General features: G+C 45.9%; 1 protein-coding gene and 1 long non-coding RNA gene across 6 annotated transcripts in view; one reads left to right on the top strand and one right to left on the bottom strand.

The window, feature by feature from the left end:
• Positions 1-9: 9 nt before the first annotated feature.
• Positions 10-9,078, top strand: LOC137449259 (uncharacterized). Of its 3 annotated transcripts, none has more exons than XR_010989339.1 (4): positions 10-196; positions 4,037-4,097; positions 6,394-6,485; positions 6,615-9,078. It is a non-coding gene; the product is annotated as an uncharacterized lncRNA (long non-coding RNA). The 3 variants fall into 3 exon arrangements; XR_010989336.1 differs by having other exon boundaries at positions 6,394-6,519; XR_010989337.1 differs by having other exon boundaries at positions 6,394-6,519; positions 6,601-9,078.
• Positions 9,079-12,126: 3,048 nt separating this feature from the next.
• Positions 12,127-25,752, bottom strand: part of LOC137449223 (solute carrier family 35 member F3) — a 77,308-nt gene continuing 63,682 nt past the window's right edge. For all 3 annotated transcript variants that reach the window (XM_068154541.1, XM_068154558.1, XM_068154550.1), the window contains exons 3-7: positions 24,487-24,706; positions 18,937-19,062; positions 16,279-16,471; positions 14,725-14,814; positions 12,127-13,583 (exon numbers count right to left, since the gene is read on the bottom strand). In XM_068154541.1, coding sequence (XP_068010642.1) covers positions 13,339-13,583; positions 14,725-14,814; positions 16,279-16,471; positions 18,937-19,062; positions 24,487-24,706 — 874 coding nt within the window. In that variant the 3' untranslated portion in view covers positions 12,127-13,338. The remainder of the gene's footprint in view (positions 13,584-14,724; positions 14,815-16,278; positions 16,472-18,936; positions 19,063-24,486; positions 24,707-25,752) is intronic.

The raw sequence follows: 25,752 nt of genomic DNA, 5'->3' as shown, positions 1-25,752 counted from the left end.
CCGGGACGAGGCTGTCAGGAGGGGAGCTTGGCCGGAGCTGGGGTTGGGGGCTGTAGTCAGGGAGCAGTCCCTTTCTCCCAGCCGGCCGGGTCACACTGCTCCTGCTCACGGAGCTCTGTAAAGGCTCCTGTCCGCAGCGGTTCCTCCCGCAGGCGGTTCCGGCGTGGAGGAAGCCTTTTCCCTCAGGTCGGGGGAGGTATGTTTAAGACCCCAGGGATAATTGGTTTCGCTGGCTTGCAGACAACGCTGTGCGTTTATAAAAACACGTTGAAAAGGTTTCATATGATAGACTTGGTCAGTAAGTCAGTCTGATAGTAAAAGCTAGGAAGGATTGATGTACCCTCATGAATTAAAAATTACCCTATAGCAAAAATTAATAAATGATACCTGGAGGCTAGCTAGGTGGCTGCCTGGTGAGCTCAGTCTAGCAGCAACAGCAGGCATGAAATCTGAAGTGCTTGCAAATAGCATCCAGGAGCAAACACTGTTTCGTTACTTTATTTGGGATTTGGTGATATTTCCTTGTGGCAGGCAGTCCCTGTGGGTTGAGGAGCTGATAGTCTTCCTGTTGCTCACGGGTCAGCTGGAAGTACAGAGCAGTTGTAAAAGCTGCGGCATGTATCGCCGAAGTAACACACTGCAATTTTGGGAGGGTGACATTCTGGCACCCAGGAAGAGCCAAAGTCTGCAGGGTGCCGAGCCTTTGGCACTCCTCAGACCAGTGGCTTTACCAGGAAGGAGCTTGTCAATAACTAGTGCTCCTTCTGGTGCATGAGGCTACTTAGCAGCCAGGTTGGGGAGCAGGTATATCTGCTGAGCTACAATGAGCAAGGTTTCTTCCTCAGCATGTGGACTACCACATTCTTGCTGCTGGCGGTGGGCATGCCTTCCTAGCTCTTCTTGTAGGTTGCTCACTTGTCTCGATAAAAGAAAAGATATTTTAATAGAAGACCAAAGATTTGCACTTCTTCCACAGAGCAACCTGCAAGTTAGGCAGATGAGGCGGGGGTTTGTTGAAACACCTAACCCACTCCTTGAATGGATTGATTTTTTGGGGCAAAATGAACACAACCGATGTGTACACTATATAGTTTATAACACCATCCATGTTTTGCCTGCTTTGCCTTCCTTACTGCTCTCTACAACTACCTGAAGGGAGGTTGTAGACAGGCGGATGGCTGGATCCCAGGCAGCTAGTACCAGAACAAGAGGACACAGTCTCAGGCTGCGCCAGGGGAGGTTTAGATTGGATGTTAGGAAGAAGTTCTATACAGAGAGAGTGATTGCCCATTGGAATGGGCTGCCTGGGGAGGTGGTGGAGTCACCATCATTGGAGGTGTTCAGGAGGAGACTTGATGGGGTGCTTGGTGCCATGGTTTAGTTGATTAGGTGGGTTGGATTGGTTGATGGGTTGGACGCGATGATTTTGAAGGTCTCTTCCAACCTGGTGTATTCTATGTATTCTGTTCTCATCCTTGCCTATTTGCTTAAACACCTTCAGTTTGCTAGACTATGATAGGTAAGAGATAGAAATGCAGCAATTTAATTTCTAATAGAGCAGGACTTTTAAGTTGCGTTAGAAGTCACAGCAAAAGGAGAATTTCAATTATGTTGTCCTGTTGAATTAATATAGAAGTAAATTTATATAGCAGTTTATTTATGACCCTTTTGTGCTCAAGCTTTTGCAAAGGAAGCTTTTACAAGCATACTACTGAAAGGAAAATTTATGTTGCATCTCAAGACTGAAATGTGATAATAGGAAATGTCAGTTGTGTTTTAGATTTCAAAATGTATGGTGTGTGTAGTGTTGATTAGTTACCACATTCACAAAACAGAGGGAATAATGTGGTTATGTATAATTAATCACAAAACCCATATAGCACTTCTGAGATATTTTTGATGAATAGTTTGTTATTTAATGGCCTAGATCACACAAAATACTCACTGGGTGCAGTTGTAAATAACTCTCTGTGATGGATATTATGGAAATCAGTGATTTGGTTTTAGAAAGTGCATAAATAGAAAAAAATTAAAATGTATATAATACATCTTAATGGAAATGTTTCCATTTGGTTAAACTGCTATCATGAAGAGCTAGATTTTTGTTTGTTTTGTTTTGTTAGTTAGCCTGTTTTAGTACCTATCTTTAGTCTTTTACTTTTGGGAAAGGTGCCCAGTAAGTAATAAACGGGATATTTGTAATAGCCAGGCTGAGGCAAATGATCTAGAAAGATGAGAGACTGAAAAAATTCCAGATTTCTTAGGTGTGCTGGGTGCCACATTTGAAGCCTTTGAATTACATTTCCATTTAGTGAGACATGTTAAAGGTGCCTGTCTCCCACTGAAACACTTGCCAGCAATACATTGAAGTCAATGGTGGAGTTTATACAGTGGTTCAGTTCTCAGACTGTTTTTTGCCTGTACTTGCTAATGGGGATACAGCACTGTTGTGTTCTTTGCCCCCAGTTAACATCTTACAGGTCTCTACTAACCTACAGCCTCACTTATACCACATTTAATTTAAATTTGCCCAGCAGATTCTGGATTGGCAAATGTAAGGATTTCTCCTTTTGCTTTGGAAGCCTAATAATGCAAGCACTCCTCAATGTACTATAGCTGTTTTCAGCTTTGTACTCATACCAGGGGCTCAATTAATTTGGTTTTCTTGCTTTCAAAGATTTTGATACATGATCCTTATCCATAATAGTTTTTTTGGAAACTGAATTTAAAAGCAAGTTGTTTAAGCAATTTCTTTTGTTCAGCTATTTCTTTTGCTGGAAGTTATAACAAAATCTTGCCTAAGGTAGCCTGGGACTTTCTCTTCCTTTGTTGAGTACTAAGAAGTTTTAAAAATAAAAATTAAAAATAATATATATTACAAGAAAACCATATATTAGACTAGACTAGACTAGAATAAACCAGGTTGGAAGAGACCTTCAAGATCATCGCATCCAACCTATCATCCAACACTATCTAATCAACTAAACCATGGCACCAAGTGCCCCAGCCAGTCTCTTCTTAAACACCTCCAGTGATGGTGACTCCACCACCTCCCCATGCAGCCCATTCCAATGGCCAATCACTCTCTCTATGAAGAATTTCTTCCTAACATCCAATCTAAACCTACCCTGGCACAGCTTGAGACTGTGTCCTCTTGTTCTGGTGCTGGCTGCCTGGGAGAAGAGAGCAGCCCCCACCTGTCTGCAACCTCCCTTCAGGTAGCTGTAGACAGCAACAAGGTCTCCCCTGAGCCTCCTCTTCTCCAGGCTAAGCAAGCCCAGCTCCCTCAGTCTCTCCTCACAAGGCTTGTGCTCCAAACCCCTCACCAGCTTTCTTGCCCTTCTCTGGACAAGTTCCAGCAACTCAACATCTTTCCTAAACTGAGGGGCCCAGAATTGAACACAATACTCAAGGCATGGCCTTAGCAAATTAGTTTTCTGAATCCCTAAGAAAGTGTGCTTTATCACTGGTTTTTTTCATCTGAAGGTGCATTGGAGCTCTGATGCTGATTTCCTTATAATGTTGTCTTTGTTGGGTGTTGTGGTGCACTAGGGAGTGCTAGTGTGCACAGACATGAGAATTAAGCATATGTTTTGTGACACAGAGGGAGGGACAGATGTAAAGGCTGCCACAGCTTTCTGTGTTAGCTCTGCATGTATCAGAGGGCTGGGTGTGTGAGTTCATCAGTAGCACTGGAGGGGACTTGTCTAAGAAGCACTAAGATGTTTGTGCAGGCTGATATGGAGACTGGAGACCGAATAGACAGAACAATGATTTTTTGCCTTCTCCAGACCTCTGTTTACTGATCTGAACCCTGTGGAGAAAAGGCTTGCTTGTCTTTATGACCTCTTGTCGACATCAAGGGAGTACTCTGTGGAATGCAGTCTCAAAGTGCTACCTAGAGTAGTGGTGATTATGATGAAAAAAAAAACAAACCACCACAACAATGGAGGCTAAGGATTCTTTTATAGTGATGAAGGAATTGATATTAATTATAGGCAATTATTTTTAATGCCATTGTTCTATTTTTGTTCAGTTGTTATGAAGGAAGAAAACAGAATAATTCTTATTTTGGGAAAAGCAGGCAATGGGAGCAGGTAAGGTGACACTGACTAATTCTTACTCTTCTGTTGCTCTTCATTAGCAATTCTGTAAGCCTAGGAAGGATGAGATAAGGTTGCTTTGCAGCAGTGTTGATGCTTAGCTTTTTGCAAGAAAGCTAGATGGGAAACTGGTAGTCTGCCTGTTTTACAAGCAGACTCCAATTTTCAAAGCTATGTAAATGGAAAAAGAAAATTAATCTTCTGAGTTTCATTTGGGTGCCTTCAGTGTTCTGTGGCATGTTATATGCTAAAAGCAGAGGAGTTGTTCCTAGTTCTCCCTGAAACTGAAACACATCCAAAAATACTTTACAAAAAATCCATCTGCATGCTTGCAGTCAGGTATTCTGTTTAATAATCCTTCCAATGCACTGATTACCTTCTGTTCACTGTAAGTATTGTCTGTGAAGTGTAGGTGTACTTTACCAGGTGGGATTGCATACACATGCACAAAGGCAACATCCCCCTCAGACATGGTGAGTATTTGTTCCCTAGATCAATATCAATTTCTTAGCATCCAAGCTAGCAATTCCTTTGACCAAAACCAAAATCACAGAATGAAAGAGACAGGGTTTTCTTTACAAGTTAGGAAGGAATTCAAAATACACAATTGGCCAAAAATCAGAAGGAGAGTATTTTGCAACTTACTCTGCCTAGGCTGCAGTCATTAAAGACTTGGCAGCATCAGAAGCCAGAGGGATAGCAAGACCTACTGCAGTGAGACAGCAAATCTGTGTTCACTGGTCCATCATGCATACTCATATCCAGCAGGGCAGGAAATTAAAACTGAAGTTCACATTTTATAAGTTCTTATAAATCCTGTTGCTTGGACCTTGCTGGAATCCAGCATTTAGGATTCTTTCAGGAATAACAATCTTTTACGTGTCTTATAATGATAGAATGGCTTAGGTCAGAAGGGACCATAGAGATCATCTACTCTAACTTCCCCAGCATGGGCAGGGATGCCTCTCTACTGGCTGCTCAAGGCCTCATCCGTCCTGGCCTTGCACATCTCCAGAGAGGAGGCATCCACAACCTCCCTGTTCCAGAGTCTCACCACCCTTGTACTGAAGAACTTCTTCCTAAGATCCAATCTAAACCTACTCTCCCTCAGCCTAAAACCAATCCCCCTTTTCCTGTCACTAGACATCCTTATGGAAAGTCCCTGTCCAGCCTTCCTGTAGGATCCCTTCAGGTGTTGGAAGGCAGCTATAAGGTCTGCCCACAGACTTGTCTTCTTTGAGCTGAAAAACCCCAGCTCCCTCATAGCAGAGATGTTCCAGCCCTTGGATCATCTCTGTGGCCCTCCTCTGGACTTTCTCTGTGTCCTTTTTATGATGGGGACACCAGAACCAGACACAATATTTGAGGTTGGGGTCTCTCAAGAGCAGAGTAAAGGACAAGACTCATCTCTCTTGACCTCCTGGTCACATTCCTCTTGATGCAGCCCAGGACAGAGTTTGCCTTCTGGGCTGCATTGGTGCACTGCTAGCCCATATTGAGCTTCTCACCAATCAATATAACCAAGTCTCCTTCAGAACTACTCTCAACCTGCTCTTCATCCAGCCTGTATTTATGCCTGGGATTGGCCTGACGCAGATGCAGGGACTTGTTGGACCTCATGCAGTTGTCACTGGCCCTCTTCTCAAGCCTGTCAAGATCCTTCTGGATGACATCCTTTCCCTCAAGCGTGTCCACCACACCACACAGCTTGGTGTTATCAGCAAACTTGCTTAGGGTGCACTTGATGCCACTGTCCATGTCACTGACAAACATGTTAAACAGCACAAGACTGAGTAAAGATCTCTGAGGAACTGCATTTATAAGAGTCTTTTAAGCATCTGGGTCAGTCATGGATATGTTCAAAAGCTGGAGTTTGGTATAAATAACCTGCAGAATTTAGCCAAGACAGCCATCCCCTAGGGAAAGGCAAAGGAGAGGTCTCAATCTCTGAGTCTTGCCTTTTCATGTTAAAAGGAGTTTGAGGGGTGGGTGACTTTCCATAGACTCACCTCGGCCCTTTTTTTGAGAGAGACAATAGGAAGCACTGCACTTGGATTTCTGAACAATTTCTAATGATGCTTCTTACCAAAGAAATTAAGCTTCTGTGGATCAAATGAGAGGGTTTTCTTGTGAACAAATAACTGTTTAGTGAGTTGGAAAACACAGAGCAGGAGTAAATTATTGCTGTTCAAACCAGAGAGCCTACCAAAGGAGCTGTGCTTCATGTGTGTACTTATAAGGGATTGGTCAAACCCCTTCATTTACTGATGATACTTTTTTACTGATTCAGGAAAGGGAAGACTGAAACTGAGAGCAGATCTCATGCTGTCATGAGGCCAGGCAGTAAAATAGCTGGTGGCATTCAGCATTAATACACACAAGGTAACTGAAACAGTGAAACAGTCTAAAATACAAGGTGAGTGGCTCTGAATTTGCAGTTGCACTCATCAGAAAGATTCTCAGTTCATAGTGGACAACTCTATTAAAGCTACCTCAGTTTTCTTCATTTAGGTGAAGGATGCTCTGTGGCTTTATTGCTGTTCCAAATCAACGCACTGATGACTATTGCGAAACCTTAGGTGGACGGCATGTAGAAGTGGAGGGAAACCTCGAGCTGAAGAGATGGAAAATTCTTCTGAGTTCTCCTCTGAAGCAATCATCTAGGTCAGCAGTAGATTAAAGAAATGTCTGAAGATCATTGCAGAGACATTGCATCTAACAGGATTGTAAATACACTACTAATGTGAGGTCCACAGCCTCCCTTTTTAAAGCCTTTTCCAGAATTGTAACTTCCTTTGTAAGTTCCACTCTTCATTACTGAGAAGTAAGTTGGTTGCAACGTGGTGTGTCTATACTGTTCATGGATAAGTGCTGATTGCTGTCTTCTTTAGAATGATCTTGTGATTATGTAAGATCCCTCTAACAGTTTCAGGTAGAAGAAAGAAATATGATGCTTATTGTTTTCAGAAACAGTAGTTGGAGTTACTGGTCCTATCCTTATGAATGTGATTTCCTCTTAAAAGACTTTCAGACTGCAGGTGGGCATCTGTTAATTTGACTGTCTTTTGTCTTTCACAATATCTTTCAACTCCATTTCTCTCTCTCTCTCCCTTGCCCCCCCCCCCCCCCCCCTTTTTTTATTTTTTTAATGTCCAGAACTTTCAGATGAAGTGCAGATTATTATGGAAATGCCCTAGAACATGCCAGCTAAAGAAGAAAAATCTAATTGCTTTTATTTTTTATATGATGAGGTAATTAAACTCATCCATCAAAATCCATTACTGCTGGCAGTTTCTGCAAAAACAGCTTGTACAAGGGCTGCAAAAGAGGTTTCTCAGCCTTGGCCTTTGCCAAGGATCGGCTTATTTTTGGAGGCCTTGGAGAACTCTGTCCTTTGTGCAGTACATGATCAAAGATATAGAGCCAAAACCCCCATAGTTTATAATTTTAGAGCATGTGCACAGACTCAAATTGGAATTGTAGCAAGGAACAGGTGGGCATCTTCCCCTGGAAAGTGTTTCTCAAAAGTAATTTCTGTCCTGATCCAGTCAACAGCTCTCTTGTGCTCCTGCTTCACACCAGCTGCATCATTTCTGGCTTCTGTTCTTCCCCCTTTCCTTGAAGAAACCCCCAGTCCCAGACTGGTTTCTGAGTCTGTGTAGCTCCCCTATTCCCAGCCTGCTTTCTGAGTCCATGTGGCCCAGGTGGGTGATTCATACTATTTATAGGACTTCTGAAATGCTGGAGACCTATGATACCTTTTTAGTAAGGAGGAGGACTGTTTCACATGTGTTTCTGTTGTGCAGATTTGTGAGTTCATTTATAATATGACTAAGAGCTACACAAGTCAGTTCAGACTTCTGTTTTCACTGCCCAGGGAAAGCTTCCCTTTCCAGTGGGTTTCCAGGCCTGCAGGCACAGTAGCCAAAAGGTTCTTGACCAGAAATTATGTCAACCTGGTGATGTTACCTTCTCTAGGCTGAAGATACTTTCTGTACTAACCTTGACCAACTCAGTATTTCACTAGCTCTGTTACAGAGCATTCTAGAGAGCTGAGGGGGAGTGACTTGTCCCTGAGCTTACAGGATACATTAATTCAGCCCCAGAATTTAGTGCTCTACACATCCTGCTAGTCTACCCTCAACTGCCAGAACAGTTAAGCAACATGTTGGTTTCAGTGTCTTCCATCTGTCGAGTATTGTGGCTGGATTTCTGCCTTTCATAGCTATTTTCTGAAGATATGAATACAACCATTCTAGACAGAAAAAACATGAAAAACTTTAAAAAAGAAGCCCAGCTCTGACTCATGTGCTGATAAAAGGCTCATGAAATCACTGTGGAGAGCTGCAATTAAAAATTGTGATAAAAGTAGCAGCCGGAAACAACCACAGACAGCAGGCCAAGGAGAAAGACATGCAAGGGAGAGCTGCTGTTCAGATTAATTTACTTATGTGCAGTTTAGAATTGTTTAACATGGGTAAATCCAGCTTGCTCGGCTCCCACTCAGGAGAGAAACTGTAATAAAACACTGTTTGATATCCCAGCCCTTGCTATGTTTAGCCTGTTCTTAGAAAGGGTGAGCCAACAGAAACAATGACAGCTGCATCTGGTAAATCTGAGTTGTACTAATGTCACTGTCCATTCTGGTGCATAAATTCCCACAAAACCTAAGCTGAATATTGAAAAATTCTGCTGCTGTTTTAATATAAAACACATTAGTTGCAGTTTTTACAGTGATATTTAGAGCCATTTGGATAGCTACCAGGCTGCATCAAACACACAGTGACATGGAGTGCAGAGATGATAGAAGACACCACTTATTGGGACTGTGGAAAATGGAAGGACTGTTTGTACATCCTTTTCTGGCTTTGCCTCAGACAGGAGACTTGAGGAGAGCTGCCAGGGTACTTTCAAGGGTGACAAAATTGTATGCCTGAAGATGGAATAAACTTTCATCTGAGAGTTTTGAGATAAAGTCTGTGTGTGTGCCCTTCAAACCTGTTATTAGAGTTGTACCTGTGCTTCTGTCCTGTGCCTTGCCCTCCCTGAAATAGATTTTAAAATCCAGATGTGTAGCTGTGGCAGTTTCAGGCCGATGCCTAGGGAATTTTCTACAGATTGAGTAGAAAGTGGTAGAACATAAATAAATTACCATTGGATATAAAGGGAAAATAATGATAAGGTCTAAATAATCCCATTGGTCAGACAACTAACATAAAGTTAGAATCATAGAATCAATAAGGTTGGAAGAGACCCCAAAGATCATCAAGTTCAACCTGTCAAACCTGTCACCCAAGACCTCATGACTACTAAACCATGGCACCAAGTGCCACGTCCAATCCCCTCTTGAACACCACCAGGGATGGTGACTCCACCACCTCCCTGGGCAGCCCATTCCAACAGCTAACAGCTCTCTCTGTGAAGAACTTCGTCCTGATATCCAGCCTTAGTTAGTTGTGTACACTAGCTTTTTCTCTTTCTTGGCTCCTTGCTCTAGCAGATAGTAGCTGGTGCTTTTGCTTGGCTGTTGCTGACCTTGGCTGTGTTCTTGTTGTGGCTAAGTACTAACAAGCTACTCTGTATTCTTCTCTCTCTTCCCTTGTACAGGGTGTTGTGAAGAGGTTATTACATTTATGAATATGAATATGAATTACGAAAATATTATTTTCTTAATTATCAAATTATTAATAACCAATGAATCACTAACTTATATACATGTTCTAGTGCACGTTCGTGAAATACATTCCACAAGTGGCTTTGTGTTATGATTAGAACTTAATTGAACTAGTTACAGACCATTTCTATGTTTCCATAACAAAGGGTGCAGTTCCGCCGCGTGGCCACTAGATGGCGACTCGGCGGGACGCGGCTGGCTTCTGCCTATATACAGCAGTATTATAATCTTTTTATGCGTCAGGGCTTACTCTGCTAGACGCGGATACTTTGAACTAAGTGCTAGTGGATGGAAAGCACGTGGAAGATACTCTGTAGCTGTTGTTTGTAGCAAGGCGGAGGTCCGGCAGACGACTGTCGCTGGACTGGTTCCTAGTCGAGTTGGATGGCAGTGTTGGAATACTGTCTCCTGTCTCCGCAGCAGTGGAGCGGGAATAATGGAACCTGGGCTTAGCTCAGAAGCAGGTTCCCTTCAGGACTCAGTTGATTCCCTCTAGACAACAGGGATCGGTCCTGGTCAGGGTCGGCCCGTGGGGTCGGCCCTCGGAGTCGGCTTGCACGACAGGACGGGGCGATGGTTGCCAGTAGGTGGGCTCGGAGAACATGGCAGCAGGCAAAGCTATGGGGTAGGCCCAACCATGGTGATTCTCGGGGCTGATGCAAACAGCCTCGGGGAGAGAATGCGGCTGTGTTAGGCGGCAGATTCTCATTTACTGAGCTTAAAGGAGCAGCGGGACTCTCGGAGTGGTCCCGGGTTCGGTGCAATATAGGCACGAACAATGCTTTAGTCTTCCCTGAGATTCACAGGGCTCAGAGCAGCACATGTGGCAGCTCCTTTCCCGCTACGGCAGGACTAGGCATACATGGGCTTGGTATCGATCAAGTCCCTTCTTCCCGGCAACTGGGCAGATCTTACCCTCGGGGGTTGGTCAAGTCCTCTGGTGTCACGGTGGGCTCTCCCGGTCAGTATGACTGGCTGTGACGACGCTGGGCTCCTTGGGTGCAGCAAAGGTCCCCCCTCTGGAGATGATCCTCACGATTGCTTCTCACGATGCAGAGGCTTTCAGTATGTGTGCATGTATGACAGAAGCTAACAACAATAAGCTCAATGGCAGAGGCTGCAGCTCGAGAGTTGCTCACTGACTGGGGTGATACTTATAGATTCCTCGAGGCTGGGCTTGACCAGTGGGCACTCTCATAAACAACTGGCTTCAGCCTATAGAAAGTGTGAAGCTAGAGTTATGCCCATACTTGGTGTCAGCACGAGCACTGCATGCACTGGGTGCGTGCTGGCCTACTAATGCCTTGGCTTTTGTCTTCCTCCTGAAGGAGGGGGAACTTGTCCACATGCTGGGACAAGATTCAATATTTGGGCATAATGTGCCTTCACCACACAGGGTGGGGGGAAGGGAGCAGAGATGGGGAAGCTGTTGTTAACCCCCTGATTTTGTCCAGGGTGGTTCTTTTGTTTATAAATTGTAAATGTATGTAAATATTCTATATTTTGTACATATTCATTGCATTTCACATTTTAGATTGTAGTTTTGCTTGTAAATGTAGCTTCATTTGCTTCCAACTGAGCTGGTCTGGCAATTTTATTTTGGGGCCTAATTTCAACCCACCACAGTAACGCTGACAGAGACAGTGGTTGTGAGCAGCTTTCCACAGCCTCAGATTTTTGCCTGTGTGAAAAGGGAAGTAGAAAACAACCTGGACTAGGGCTTAATAATGTACAAACTCCTGTCCTACCCACAGCCCCTAAATAAGCATGTGTTTCTGAAGACTACTGATACGAATACAACCATCTTAGACAGAAGAACAGGGAAAAAAGTATGGATGTATGGCTGTTCACCAGTGGTTTCCAAGGAAGGTCAGCTTTGCATTTGGTCTACTTCTGCTGGACACTCTTTTCCTAACTGATGCCCAACATTAGCCCTCCAGATGGATTTGTCCAGGCAGACTACAGCAGACTGATGTCAAAGACAGACTGGCAAGCAGTGCATCGAGTTGCTTTGATAACTGTGTCGCTCCTTTCTGATCACTTTGGCCAAATACTACTCACAGTAAAGTACAATAAAGGTGCAGGCAAGAGAAGGAAACAGCACTGACCAAGGCTGAGTTTAATTTTTTTTATTATTTAGCTTTGCCAAACAGATAATGGAATCTGGAATTGATTGCTAAAATGTTTTAAAGTGGATGCCACCACTGCCTTGGGACAAAGAGGACCACAGTGGCAGCAGGGACACTTAGGCTATGGCAGCAGTTCAAAAGAACACTTTCAGTTTTGTATGCAACAATGTAAACTTCAAAAATAGTAAACTATAACCTTCCCCCCCCCCCCCCCCCCCGCCCCTCCCTTTTTTTACATAGCATGTGATCTATCACAGATAGAAATTCAATGGCGAACCAAAATCGCGTAAGTAAACATCCTGGTGCTTACAAGTTTCATAAAAAGTGTTACATTTCATGTAAATATCTTACATTTTTAACTCTTAACACTCACAATTATGGAGTAAAAGCAACTGGCGATTCACCCCCTTAGTCTGTGCTCTCAGACTGTACATCAGCAACCATGCTCTTGCCAGCCCCATTGGTCACATTTGGTCTGATTGTCCCACATATGACAAGACTGCCCCTTCCTCACACTGGTGTTAATCAAGCAGAGCTCCACACAGGGGTTAAAACCTGTGTAAGTGAGAAGAGAACCAGGTCTCCTGTGCACAAGCTTGAAGTCTCCTGGGCCCTACATTCTCACTGAAGCCACAGTGTGTATGGGGGGCATGGCCTCATATTGTTGGGAATTCGGGGTCCCCCTGTGGCTACAAGCCCGAGCACTGTCATTGCAAGCGCCCCATGGCAGGACCTGGTTCTGTGTGGATAAAGACAAGAGTTCTGTAGAAGGCACTGGATTTCTCTTGCATGATTTTGTGTGGACTACAGTCATGTACAGAGTAAGGAGATTTGGGCTCTAGACTGCTTTCTCTCTAGTGCTTTAGTGCAAGCAGTTTTAGTGCTTGAATTTTCTCCTGGTTGCAGCGCAACTTGCACTCATCTACATAGAGTGATTTCCCAACCGCCTTCCTTCCACCCTTCACCCCATCTTCCCATCCCTGGAAAGATTCCCTTTTCATTCCTTGAAAGCTTTCAGAGTACTGCTCTGGTCAAAAATAAACGTGATGTAGCATAGCATTTGTTTCTTTTAAATCACAGTGTGCAATGCATCATTCGGTACCTAATGTTCAAAATGTCTGCCCTGCTTTTCATGAAAATCATTCTTGAAAATAGCCTATGCAAATATATTTTGACTATATATTACATTCATTTAAAAAGAGAAGAGAGGTTCTTGGTTTGCAGTTCTGTTCAGTGTACAACTTAAGTGAAAGGTCTGATGTGAAAAAAGTACAAGCAAATTGGACATGCCAAGACTTGATGCCTCAGATGGTGATCATATCAAAACTATACAGGTATGTACACCGTGTTGGACAGGTGTGCTTCTTCCCAAGAAAAGACCTTTTCATCATCATAGATAATGTTGACCACAAAGTTTTGGTAAAAAGAGCATTTAATGAGCAAAGGATGACATGGAAGGGCGAGTTCTCCGGCTTTTGTTAGGCAGTCCTGAAGCAATGTCTCCATTCCCCTCGGGGATTTCTTCCTTCTTCCGGACTTTGAGACGCGTGAGGAGCTTAATTACCCAGACATCCCATTCCTCTGGCAAGAGCAACAGGAGGAAGCCCAGGCCAATAATGATGATGGCAATTACTCGAACACTGTTGAAGACAATTTCACTCGTGTAGTGATCGACAACTGTGTGGGACATTGAATGGGTGTTACTACATGGGACAAAGCATTAGGGCAGTATCCCCTTCCCTCCCCCTTGCCTCCTCAGCATGGAAGGTGGTTGGTGGCAGAAGAACATGGCCATGGATGTGATGGTGGCAGGTTGACCAGCCTTCCTGCTGGTTTAGCACACAACAGGGGATGGCCCCCTTTGAAGCAGGCAAAGCTGGCCTGTGGGCTAACAGTGCAAAAGGGCATGATCCCTGGAGATGCAATTGTTGTCTGCAGCAGCATCTTCTCTCCTGCTCACCAACAGCACAGGAACTCCCACTGAGGCATGGCTATACAGAGAAAGGGACATTTGTGTTCTCTAGCACAGCAGCTCCTTTGTGCAATTTTTTTCTTCTCATGGTGACTGTCCCACTGAGAAAAAAATCCCTGCATATGCTGAGCCACGCACACCCTGTGGTGGGGATCACACCATTTGGTATCAAAGTCTGACAGGTCAGACAGTAGTCCCCACCTGTGTGTGTGTGGTCAGCACAAAGTGCCAGTTCACAGGGTTTTAGAAGCCTGGTTTGGGAAAGGTGGCTCTAAATTAGACTAGGCTTGTCTCTGCACTCCCTGCCTTCCCAGCCCTCTTGATCTCTGAAGTCTTATGGCTTCTGCTACATTTTGGAAAGCTGTCATAGAAATGTACCAGGCCATGCCCAAAATTGACCTGTCCATTGCTCTCAATAAACACCTGCAATGTTATTTACCACGGTGAGCAGGATTACTAGTATATATTTGCTCTGAAATGTGAGCAGTTCTATTTGTTTCAACGTTAATGTTAAGTGTGCCTTCAAGAAATCACTACAAATTGATTTCTACTTCATCCATGAATTTTAATCCCAGCCCAGAGCTGGATGACTTCAAATTTGCTTTGTTTTTCAGTATGCAGGCTTCTTCAGACAGTAATTTAAAAAGCAGTTCTAGGGGTTATGACCATTCATGTGAATTTATACAATACATATTTAACCCATAAAGTATACATTTTTCATCAGTCTTCTCTGTAAGTCTTTGAGAGAAGCTGCAAAACATGTTTAATACAGATATTTGCTGGTGTGTACTTGAAAGGCCACAGATTGAATGTATTCATTGACATGCAAAAAGCAGAAATTCTTACCTGCATTTACTGGGACACTCAGTACAATGCCAAGAGAAATCAAGGTGGGGTAGGTAATAGCAATCCCAAAATTTAGTAGAATATTGAATGCTGAAGGAAAGGAAAACACCTTTTACTCTAGTGAAAGTAGGCAGAAGGAATGTCACTTGAAACATTTGTGCTGTGTTACCCCCTCTGTGTATTGTTCAAATAGGAAGCATATTAACTTCTGTTGTTATTCCTGGAAGATGTCTGTGCACAGATGTCTGTCTGCTGCATGTCTGTCTGCCTGAGATATTGCCATTTTTGATGAACTCTATATCCCACTGGGGTCCAGGTCCAGGTTTGGTTGCAACCTGTCTCTCAGTGTAATGTGCAGTGATTGCCACTTTATACCAATCCACTGTGTCCTGCTGAAAGAATAAACACTCTTCATCTGGGAGATTTCAGTTACTTCTGTCTGGATACCTTTTTTTCAGAAAAGCTGCCTCCAGCTGCAGGTGGAAGATGCTGAAAATTTAACCTTCTACCAGACAGGAACTTGCTAAATGTAATTTCATACAATGAAATTGTAATATCATTATACTATCATTACAATGGAATTATTATAATATCACTCAATTTTAATACCATACACTGTTCATGGAGTGTCTCATGACAAATTAATAATTGTTATGGACTAAATTCATCCTTGTTTTGAGGTGAGTAGCTTTAGCAAAGTCAGGAGAGCCTTGCCAGTACTGAAATTGACAGGAGCTGGAGCTCAGACTGTCTTCTGGCACTACTTTTACATTGCCCACTCCAGTGATCACTTGCCAAGTTCAGGTCCACTGATAAGTAAACTGGAGGTACTTCTCAAGTCAGATACTGTGACTGTCCAGAGTAAGAGAATCTGGGATTCAACATGGGGATGGATAAGGACTATTTCCAGTGGAAATGAAAGGAACATTTTAGAACCAACAGTGGCAGCTCAGTCAACACATCTGCTTTAACAGGGAACAGCATCATATTTCTGATGACCAAAATTTACATTTGGCAGCCCTCCCAAGCTGGGTTTCCTTGGTGGCACAGCAATGGCAGCAGAAGAGTGACACCTACCAAATTCCCACCAGTGCTATGTGACAGTGCAATTTCAAAAATTCCCTGCTCTTTAGGAATAGCAATTAGCTATTACTGAAATCACCAGAGGCTGGCCTTGACTGGCCTGGCCTAACCTGCTTGCTCAGGGGATGCTGATGAACCCTGCTGGCAGATCTGCTTGCCATCACAGACCAAGCAAATGTTGCTCATCTCTGTGAAGCAGAGTTCATGAGCAGGAGTTAAGACAAGCTTCAGAGTTTAGTCCCACAGTACCTTCTAATGATGGCCACAGTATTTTGGCTTTGTAATAATAGCAGGAGCAAGCTCTATGTTGCCACCTAGGAATGGGCCCTCTGCTTGATTTCTCAAGCTAATAATTAGATTGGGAGAAGAGAAAACAGTTCTTGTATGTCAGAGGTCTGCAGCTTCCATCAGCAGCCAGTTTCTGGCACTCTCCTCCAGCCCAAGCAGTGCAGGAGCCCCCTGTCTACTCACTCAATAAGAGAATGGAAAATCCGCAGAGGTTTCCCCAAGGAATGACGTCAAAAGAGCTCCAGTACTCCACTTTGGTAAAATAAAGGATCACAGGAATACAGGTAACGAAGAGGACGTTGAAGACAGCTAACACAGACAGGAATAAGGCAGCTTCTCCAAATTTAGCACTGCCCAAAAGAAGTTTGAATAAAACCTACAAAATATGAAAACATGTGGGTTTAACTCTCTTGCATTGCTCCTCTGGAGGGCTGGCGTCCTGCCTCTAGTGGCTTTGCAACCTGTCCCACTGGCCAGCGCTTTGGGCTGAGGGGATGGGTGCTGAACAGTGTCAGTCAGCACCTATGTGGTTATTCTTGGCAGATACTTGAGATAATTGTTGTGAAGCTGTGGAGACCAGCTTGTGTGTCCCAGCCTTCTCCCTCCTGACATCACCCTGGAACACAGACAGGGGCAAATGAGCCCATGTGTGAAGTGGACTCAGGGCTTTTGGGCAATGCACCTCCCAAAACTAGAGGTCACTCACCCTAGCCTAGACCCTTTGGTCTTTTTTCTGCAGAGAAACTTGCAGAAAATTGGCATTAAAACTAGATGACTTGGTGAAGCAGGGCAGGAGAAGAATGAGCAACATGTATAATCTCCCTGCATGAGACATCACTGATTTCAGGCTTTGAGATGCTACTTGAGGAGTGCTGAAGTGGTGAGCAAGTACAGTCCATGCTGCCTGGCTGTACTCCCATCTGTGCATCATGGCCTGCCATGGACACTGCTACCCTCGTCTCACAACACATGCTCACAGTGCCAGACTGCTTTCTCCTGGGAACTTATCCTCAGAAGGCAGATACTACAGCAGCAGCCTGCAGCCCACAGCCCAGCTGCAGTCTAATGAGACTGCAGCAGTGGGGGTTAAAAGCTGTGGTCTGTCAGTGGGAGAAGGGATAATAAGAGAAGAAATTACAGATGTGAGCAGTCCATCCTGGGAGCCCCTGTGAACACATCTGGTCTGGGGTTTGCATCAGTTTTCCAAGACAGAACTGTAGAGGATGCAATGGATCCTATGTTCTCTGGCTACATCTTTCCCATGCCATAGGGCTGCAAATCAGGAATGCTGATGGATTCTGACTTGCTAGTTTGCGTGTCCCCTCACCAGTGTTAGTTGTCTCATCCCATTGCCTATGCAGAGCACCAAAGGCAAGTCTGCAGGCTGCAGTGCTTACTCCCACCAGCTCACACTGATCACTGGCCAGCGCAGCTGCATTGCCATTCTGTGTAATGGAGTAAAATGTCCCAAAAGCCACTTACTCCTCATTTGCCACCTGAGGACAGCATGTTGCCCTTGGTCTGCTGAGGCAGACCAAAGTGTCTGTGTCTGGCATAGGAGGGCAGATTAAGGCAGCTCTGCTGCATGTGGCACAGCTTTTCTGCCTACAGATCTGCTCTCCCCTTTGGTATGTGCAGCTCATGGAAACTAAGCCAGACTGCAGAAAGCAAGAGCCCAGTGTCAGCAGCAGCAGAGTGGCCTTTGTTGCAGAACATGACCCTGTATGCAGGGTGCATTGCAGAGTAACATCCTGCTGGCACTGCCACCAAAACTGCCACCAAAACAGGCTCCGTCGGAGCAGCCCTGAGACCTTTATCCTGGGAGGAGCAGCATGGGAGAGGAGCCAGAGCTAGCTGCCTGCCTGCAGATAACTTCAAAGCCATGGCATTTCCCCAGGTCTGCAGAGCATTTCTCTGGTCTTGCAAGAGAATGTTTTTTCAGAGGAAAGAGCTGTATGAAATTTCATGAATTCCCTTATTTAAGGCATGAGCTGATCTGAAAAAGTGAGCAGAAATCATTGCAGCACAGTGCTGAGGGACACAGACAGCTGCTTCTCAGTTTGGCAAGTCTCCCTAGATTGCTTGTGTGAAGGCTGGAGGACTTGCCTGGCCAGTTTCTGTCATGGAGATGTCTGCACCACATCCCAGTCTCCATGTCCTAATGGGTGGGGGAACCACACTCTACAAATGCTTTTTCCTCCCTGTGGACCATGACTCTGAGCAAGAGCAACACAGAAGCAAATGCACATACATGCCTCAGGGTAAGTAAAATGGCTCTCTGCCCAGCAGAGAAGGCTGCATGTCAGGTTTCACATAGTGCAGCTTACCCAAACTGGTCAGGGAGAGGTTTTAAGCACAGGATCATTTCCATGCTAAGCCTAATGTAGCCTATGCCTGACACTGAAGGAAGATTGGCTGGGGGACATAACAAAGTGACTTGAAAAAGAAGCTCAATCTTTGCAAGGCACTTCCAGAGTGAATGATTAAATCCAGCACTAATGCAAAAGCAGCCTTGTTTTTCAAGAAGGTGTAAGTCCTCCCCTGGGCACTGGAGAAGACACTTCCCAGGAAATAGCAGTTTTCATAGTAAGTGAGGGCAGCCACCAAAGCAAGTGAACACCTAAATGCAGTGTTTCAGAGTCAGTGTGTTTATGGTTGACCCCTAAAATGAATGGGTCAACATGGCAATGAAGGGTTACAAGTAAGAAAAGGGAAATTTGAGTGAGTGAGTGAGTGAGTGAGTGAGTGAGTGAGTGAGTGAGTGAGTGAGTGAGTGAGTGAGTGAGTGAGTGACAGGGGTGATTGTCATCCTTCTGAGGGTAAAGAACCAGACATACTTACCTTGTAGAGAGCAGACATTGAGGCAGAGCCCACCACCAGGGTTATCCCAATAACAGAGTGGCTGTGAAACCCATCAGCGTATGTCATCATAACTATACCTGCAATGGCAAATATAGCAGCCACGATCTGATTGGAGAGAAAGAAAGAAAGAAAGAAAGAAAGAAAGAAAGTATTACTGGACAGCTCCCAGCATGGAAAAACCTTCTGCACCATTTGCTTACGCAGAAAACTAGCAGCAAGCCCAGGCTGATACTGGTGGAGTTGATGCTGCCCTGCCTTGTGTTTCCCTGGCTGCAAAGAAGATGCAAGCAGAGATGTGAAGGAGCAGCTGCGTGCAGCAGTCCAGACCACAGGGCCCAATGTCTTGCACTGAGCTGAAGTAGGGGTTTCATCTCTGTCACTGAGCCTCCCCACCAGTGCATCCCTGCAGTCCTGTGCATGACAGTAATACACAAGCAGTAGTTCTCTGGCACCTGCAGGAAGGGCTTTGAATCCTTTGGATATTTTTGAGGAAAGGGGGTTTTAAAATAAACAGCAGAGTAAAACTCATGCAACTACTTTCCAGTTGAGTGTAGGAAGGTTTAGTCAGCCATTCGGGCCCGCAGCAACACCTGAGGGTGGTCATTCAAAGGGAAGTAGCCTTCATGAAGGCAGGGGACAGGCTGCCCCTGATTCAGAAGGGTCAGTAAGGCCCTTGGCTTCTCTGAGACTGTCCTGCCGGATGTCTTGAGCCTCCCTAGGTGGTAATTCTGGGGGAAAAGGGCTTTCTGCATGCTCTGTACTTCCTAGCTCTGCAGTAGTGTGAATGATGTCCTGCTTAGCCCACATCCCCTTTGGCTGCACAGTCATGGTGATGCTTCTAATATTATTGGGATAAATGTCTTTATTTTGACCCACAGCTGGGTCAGTGCCAGCCAGCTGTCCCCACTCCTGGAGCCAGGCCGGTGTTTTAAGCTCCATCCACAGGCTGCAGCTGCCCACACATCCATCAGCAATGGCCTCCTCTCACCTTTCCAGCTCACCAGAGATGCTGGGACTGTTGAGAAGATGCAGGGGAAAAGCCTCTGTACCAAGCTCTGCTACTGCATAACGAGTAATCTGCAATGGGAGGGACCCCTTTAACAGCTGCAGGTCCCCATCCCAGCAGCATCAGTAATCTCTTCCCTGAGCTGAGCTGGGGCTGGTGCCAGTGCCAGGGGGCACCTATAAAGCTTCCATACACAATCACCCAGTAGATCTCTCCTGCATACTGACATCAGCACCTCCAATTTTACCTAGCAGAAGACTGCCCCGGTTTTGCAAACAGGAGGGGGCGATTTCTCCAAAGCCACTGCTGTAGAATGTCAGGGCAGCCTAAGGATAGAAAAGAGCCCATATCAGCAGAAACTGACATTGCATGGAAAGTACAGCTAATAGCATCTCAACAAGAAGGGACTTGAGTCTCTGCAGTACTGCAGTTGAAGATGATGCATGAGCACAGCTTTGACAGGCTATGGAGGCATAGGGTTTTCCCCAGCTGCTCAGCCCGTTGCAAAGCCCAGATGAAGGGCAGGAGGTTCTGAAGATGATGATTTATGACCTGTTCAGAGGGAGTCCAGTGCAAGCTGTAAAGGCTGGATATGCACATTGAATATTTGGTGAGGTGCAGATACAGCATCTTGGCTCACAGCCCTGCTGGCATCAGCTCTCTCCATGCATAGCTGTGGAATGTCATTTCTAAAGCAAAGCTAGGCAGTGGTGTAACTGGGCTGTACAGTCTTAGACAGGTTTCTTTCTAAGGCAAGGAGAGAAACCCCCCTAATGTATGGCTCTACAGCAATGTGGGACTGCTTCAGATAGGCAGAACTGAAGGAGCTCGGCATCCCTCAGCAGTTCTCGCATCTTAGCATGCTGGTGCTCATCAAATAAAAACTCAGAAACTCTTCAGAGGCATGAAAAAAAAAAAGGCCATTGAATGAGACTAGCATGGGACAGGTGCAGAACAATGAAAACCAGAGTTTTCTGCACCCAATATATCACTTAGCGAAAGGAAGCTTTCCTGTTGCACATTGTGGATGTGAAAAGTTTAAAAGGATAAACTCATGGAAGAAAAAGGACTATTAACTATAGGAACATTGCTTCCACCTCAGGAAGTCCTTGAGCCTCAAATTGCTGAAGGCTGGAAAGTCTCATGAGGAAATTTCATTATAAGCTTTTCCTCTTTAAACATATTTTTCTAGACGTCCACTACAGGCAGCCAGGCTTCTGGGCAGACGCACCTTTGGTCTGACTCAGTATGGCTCTTTCTCGATCTGCAAGATACATGGCTTGTTTGAAAAATGGCAATTCCATCAACATCACCTGTGCTACAGCCCATGTGACAAAGAGTGGAAGATGCATTTCCTGTAGTGTCTGCTCCAGGAGTGGCATCTCCTGTCTGGAAGGCACGGGGCTTCTCCAGCCTTCACTGAAGAGCCAGATGGAGACCACAACCATGTACCTGGGTGTTGCAGTGGTGAGGTGAGTATCACCATGCATAGTGGTGAAGGGAGTCAGCTTGAGCCACTGACAGCTGCAACTCTGCTGTGGTGGATACTTGGAGGGTGCATTAATGAACTGCAGAATAAAAAGCATCCAGTTTTGCTTTCAATGTCAGAGGCTGGCTGACTCCAGAGCACCTCCCAGGAGGCTGGGTCTCTGCTTCATTGAAAAGGAAGAGTACAATTTGGGATTCAATAGCATATTTATTTCCAAATCCAGCTGGCAGATGTGCTTGTCTGTACCTCAGGTACACAGGAGGTACTTGCAAGCAATGGGTCTCTTGGATCCTGAGCTCACTTTATTTACTGATGCACAGAGAAAACACCAAAGTCCAAGGTCAAAGCAAATAAATGCAGGCTGCAAACAGCCTTCTACCATGCATGTCTCGAGCGTCAGATGAGCCTTGGTCTCACCTGTCGACACACCAGGTATGTCATGTAGGGTTTCTCTGGAATCATTCCAGCCTGCCTAACAAGCATGTCGTTAGCAGCCCTGACAGGCTGCTTGCACCACTACCAGCCTGAGGTTACTTGCAGAGGCAATGCTTCAGGCACTCACAGCTTCATTTCATGTGTGTCTTCTCTGAAAGCAATATGACGGCTCACAGCTCAGTTGGACACACTGTGCCCTGGGCAGGGTGAAAGGAGAGGAGAAGCGCAACTTCATTACAGGAGATGTAGACACTTACAGGTGCCTGAGTGGGGAGGATGGGATTTTGTAGCTTGCTCTTACATTTATATTCCAGCCAAATTGGGATTGAATTGCTTGTAGAGCTAGAAGTTGCACTTCTGAAGGTCAAGCAGGATACTTGTATGTGTTTGAACCCCACTGAGCTGCTGTCTTTCTCACCTAGCCTCTTCTCCAGTGAATATTAACAGAGATATCCAAAACAGACAGGAAGAGCTTTGCTGTGGCAGTGTGCATCCTGCTGCACTGCCATGGGGATAGAGAGGGAGCATGGGAGAGCTTCTGCTCATTGCAGAGAGAGGCACTGTCCCCATTTCAGCCTCATCTGCCAAATACCATCTCAAAGGGTGTTTCTAAAGGGCTGAGCAGCTCTCACACAGCATGGCCCTGGAGGACCATGAGCTTTGGGTCTGTGCTGTGTGCTGGTTTGCAGTCCTTAGGTTGTTCCCAGAGAAACCCCAGCAGCTGTCCCTCCTTCTGGTTGCCATTCCCAGGAAGAAGGTTTTGTTTTGGGGTTCATTGCAAGGCAACCCCCAGCATGCGAGGTAGTGCCACCCTCACTGCCAGTTGATTTTCACATGGACTGTACAGAAAAAGGAGGAAAGGGAATAAAATGCATCTCACCAAAACACTTCACACTATAACCTTCTGCAGACAGGATTGCCTCCAGCACTCCCACTGTGCCATGGGAAGCTGGGCGGCAGGACTGCTGTGCTGCCCCATGCTCTGACAGTCCCTAGGGACAAGCACCTACTCTCTCACATTTTGCCACTCATCAGGATGCCACATCCACCCAGTAGCACAGAGCTCAGTTGTCCTGCAAGATCCTTCCCTCTGTGCCCAGGCCCCTTGCTGGCCTATCATCAGGGTGGGATATGGCCATGCTTCTCCTTGGGCATGGAGGTGGCTTCTCAGGAAGCTCTCCCCCACACCCTCTACGCACATACCACCACCATGACAGTGCCACAAGGCAGCTGAAGGCCCCCAAAATGTGCATTTTATTATTTTCTTCTCCATTTTTATCAAAATGGCCAGCACATCCATCCAGGATAACAGTGACATTTCCCTGGTTCCAGGATCCTTTCAGGATATTCTTGGTTCTGTACTCAAACCCCCAGTTAATCTGTATTCAGGTATGGCTACCTGGGCAAGGAGGGTGGCCAAATGCAGACACAAGGTCGGCAGGCTTTTGGCAGGTACATTCTGCAATGATTCCCAGAGCAGCCTCCTGCCTGCCACCGCCACAAGGCTGGCCAAGGTCTCCTGCTGGAGAGGAGTGCTCCCTGAAAAATTAACTCTCGGTTGCTCCAGGAAGCAAGGGCTAACAACCTCTTCTGAGCACTGAAAGCACTGCCTGAGTAGGTGAGCAGAGAGCTCCTCAAATAGTGGGTGTAAAACAGGTATTGTTACCATTATTGCTGTTAATATTAGTAAATGACTGCTGGTGCAATGAGTGAGGGTGCTTTTTCCTTGCAGTGGCTCACAGCCTTGGCATAGCCCCCTCCCTTAACTCCAGGGTTGCAGGTCACTGGAATGGATGCCAGGCACCTATCCAGCTGGTTCATCTGCCAGAGGCCACTGTGTGCTGATGGCTGCCAAAATGGCAGCAGAGTCAGCAGGGAGCCATTTGGGTTTCCAATAAATCTTCCACACACAGCTCTGTTGGTGTTGCAGCAAAAGTGTCCATGCAGTGTGTAGGACTAAGGACATAAGCAAACATTTGGAATGCCACTGGGAGAGCCCTGGGCAAGTAGGAGTACTGCCCCACTGGCTTCCCTGGTGCTTATAAGCTGCTGGCCAGATGCACATCCCCATGCACCTGCATTATACAAATCCTCATGCACCAGGGTTTACAGTGATCTGAACCTTTCCAAACCTCTCCTCTCTGAATCTCTCCTCTCCTCTCCTCTCTTCTCTCTGAACCTCTCCTCTCCTAACCTCTCTGAATCTCTCCTCTCCTCTCTTCTCTCTGAACCTCTCCTCTCCTAACCTCTCTGAAATTCTCCTCTCTGAATCTCTCCAAATTTCTCCTCTCCAAACCTCTCCTGTGCTCCCACTCCAGCTCCTGGCATGGGTGCAAAGGATAGCTAAGCCACCATGAAAGCATGCAGTCATAGGTACGAGAGCCAAGGGCCCCATTACAGACTGGGACCAGAGACACTTGGAGGGATGTGTGCTCAGCACCAGCTAGGTTTGGTATCAGAGTGTCCCTGCTCCACAAGGATTTCTGCACCTGCTCAGCTGTCTGTGTGGGGTGCTGCTCAACTTGGCCAGAGGGAGGGAAGGGGGAAAGAAAAGGCAGAAGGGTGAAGGGGAGAAGGGAGACAGAGATGAGTCACTTACCCTCACTCCCATGAACCTGTCCCTCAGAACGATCCATGAAAGCAAGAACACAAAAGCTTTGTTGCAGCAGAACAACACGGAGACATCCGTAGTGTTTATTTTCTTTATTGCATGTAAGTAAAGGTAGTTTGTGAGAGTCCAAAGAACACCAAAAGGTGCTGCCTTGGTAAAAAACACCTTCAAAGTCAAGCCATTGTCTCCAAAAAATCGGCAGCACTCCCTGAAACAAGGAGAGAAAGGCACCATTATTATACAAGCCAGCCACCATCTGCAGTAAATACACAGGTTTCTTTTCTTTCTTGGCTCCTCTTCTCTTCCTTTGGGGAAAGAGGGGCATACATCTTAGAGGAGAAGAAACCCAAGTTTCTTCATCTGCTGCAACAGCCATCACCTGCAAAGAGTACAAACATGCAGGGTTTGCAAAGGTGCAGGGCAGCAAGGAAAGAGTGAGGGGAGAAGTGAAGCCAGGAGCATCTTCACAGTAGGCATCTTGAAAAAAAATGTGAGCTCATCCTCCTCCTTTCACTCCTGGGGGCATTGAGATGCTGAGGGACCAGGGCTGGCAGCAAAGCCCCTTGCTCCTCATGGCACCCACAGGACCCTACTGCCCATCTGTGATCTGCTATGCAGGGCCTGGAATGAAGCTTGCAGGAGCCCAGTCTGGGGCTTCTCCACCCAAGCCCACAGGAAGTGGTAAGAGCAGGAGCAGGAGGAGGTGGCTGGCAGTGCAGCTGCTCACTCCAGGGGTAAGGACATGCACAGACACATGACATGGTGGCATCCGGGGACATGCTGGGTCAATTAGAGCAACAGTGTGGAGTTCGGAGTTCACATGTACAGTGAAGGCTGTGAATGATGTGAATTCCCAAGCGGGAGGCAGCCAGAGCAGGTACAGTTCTGAGATAGGAAAATGAAATGCTGGCAGTTCATTTGTGTCCCAAAGGGGTTTGGCAGGCCAAAATGCATAGGAGATGATGGGTGCAGTCTGGCCCTGCTGCCAGGGCTCTGGGGAGGCAGCAGGCAAAGGCTGGGATGGGGATGCATGTGTCACCTCTGTGGAGGTGCTGCAAGGGAAGCCTGCATGCAACCTGTTTCTGCTGGGAACTGCAGGTTGAGGTGTCTGAACAGAACTTCAACAATGCACACTCTGAGATGGAGGGTGAAGCCTGCAATAAGGTCCACTCCGAGCCTTCTCCTCTTCTCCAGACTGAACAATGCCAACTGTCTCAGCCTGTCCTAGTAGGAGAGGTGTTCCAGCCCTTGAAT

Source organism: Melanerpes formicivorus, unplaced genomic scaffold, assembly GCF_026170545.1.
Source record: "Melanerpes formicivorus ecotype bairdi unplaced genomic scaffold, bMelFor1.0.p_v2 SCAF_2, whole genome shotgun sequence".
Taxonomy (NCBI): Eukaryota; Metazoa; Chordata; class Aves; order Piciformes; family Picidae; genus Melanerpes; species Melanerpes formicivorus.
The sequence above is the reverse complement of the archived record's forward strand: the minus strand, read 5'-3'. Positions and strand labels throughout refer to the sequence as shown.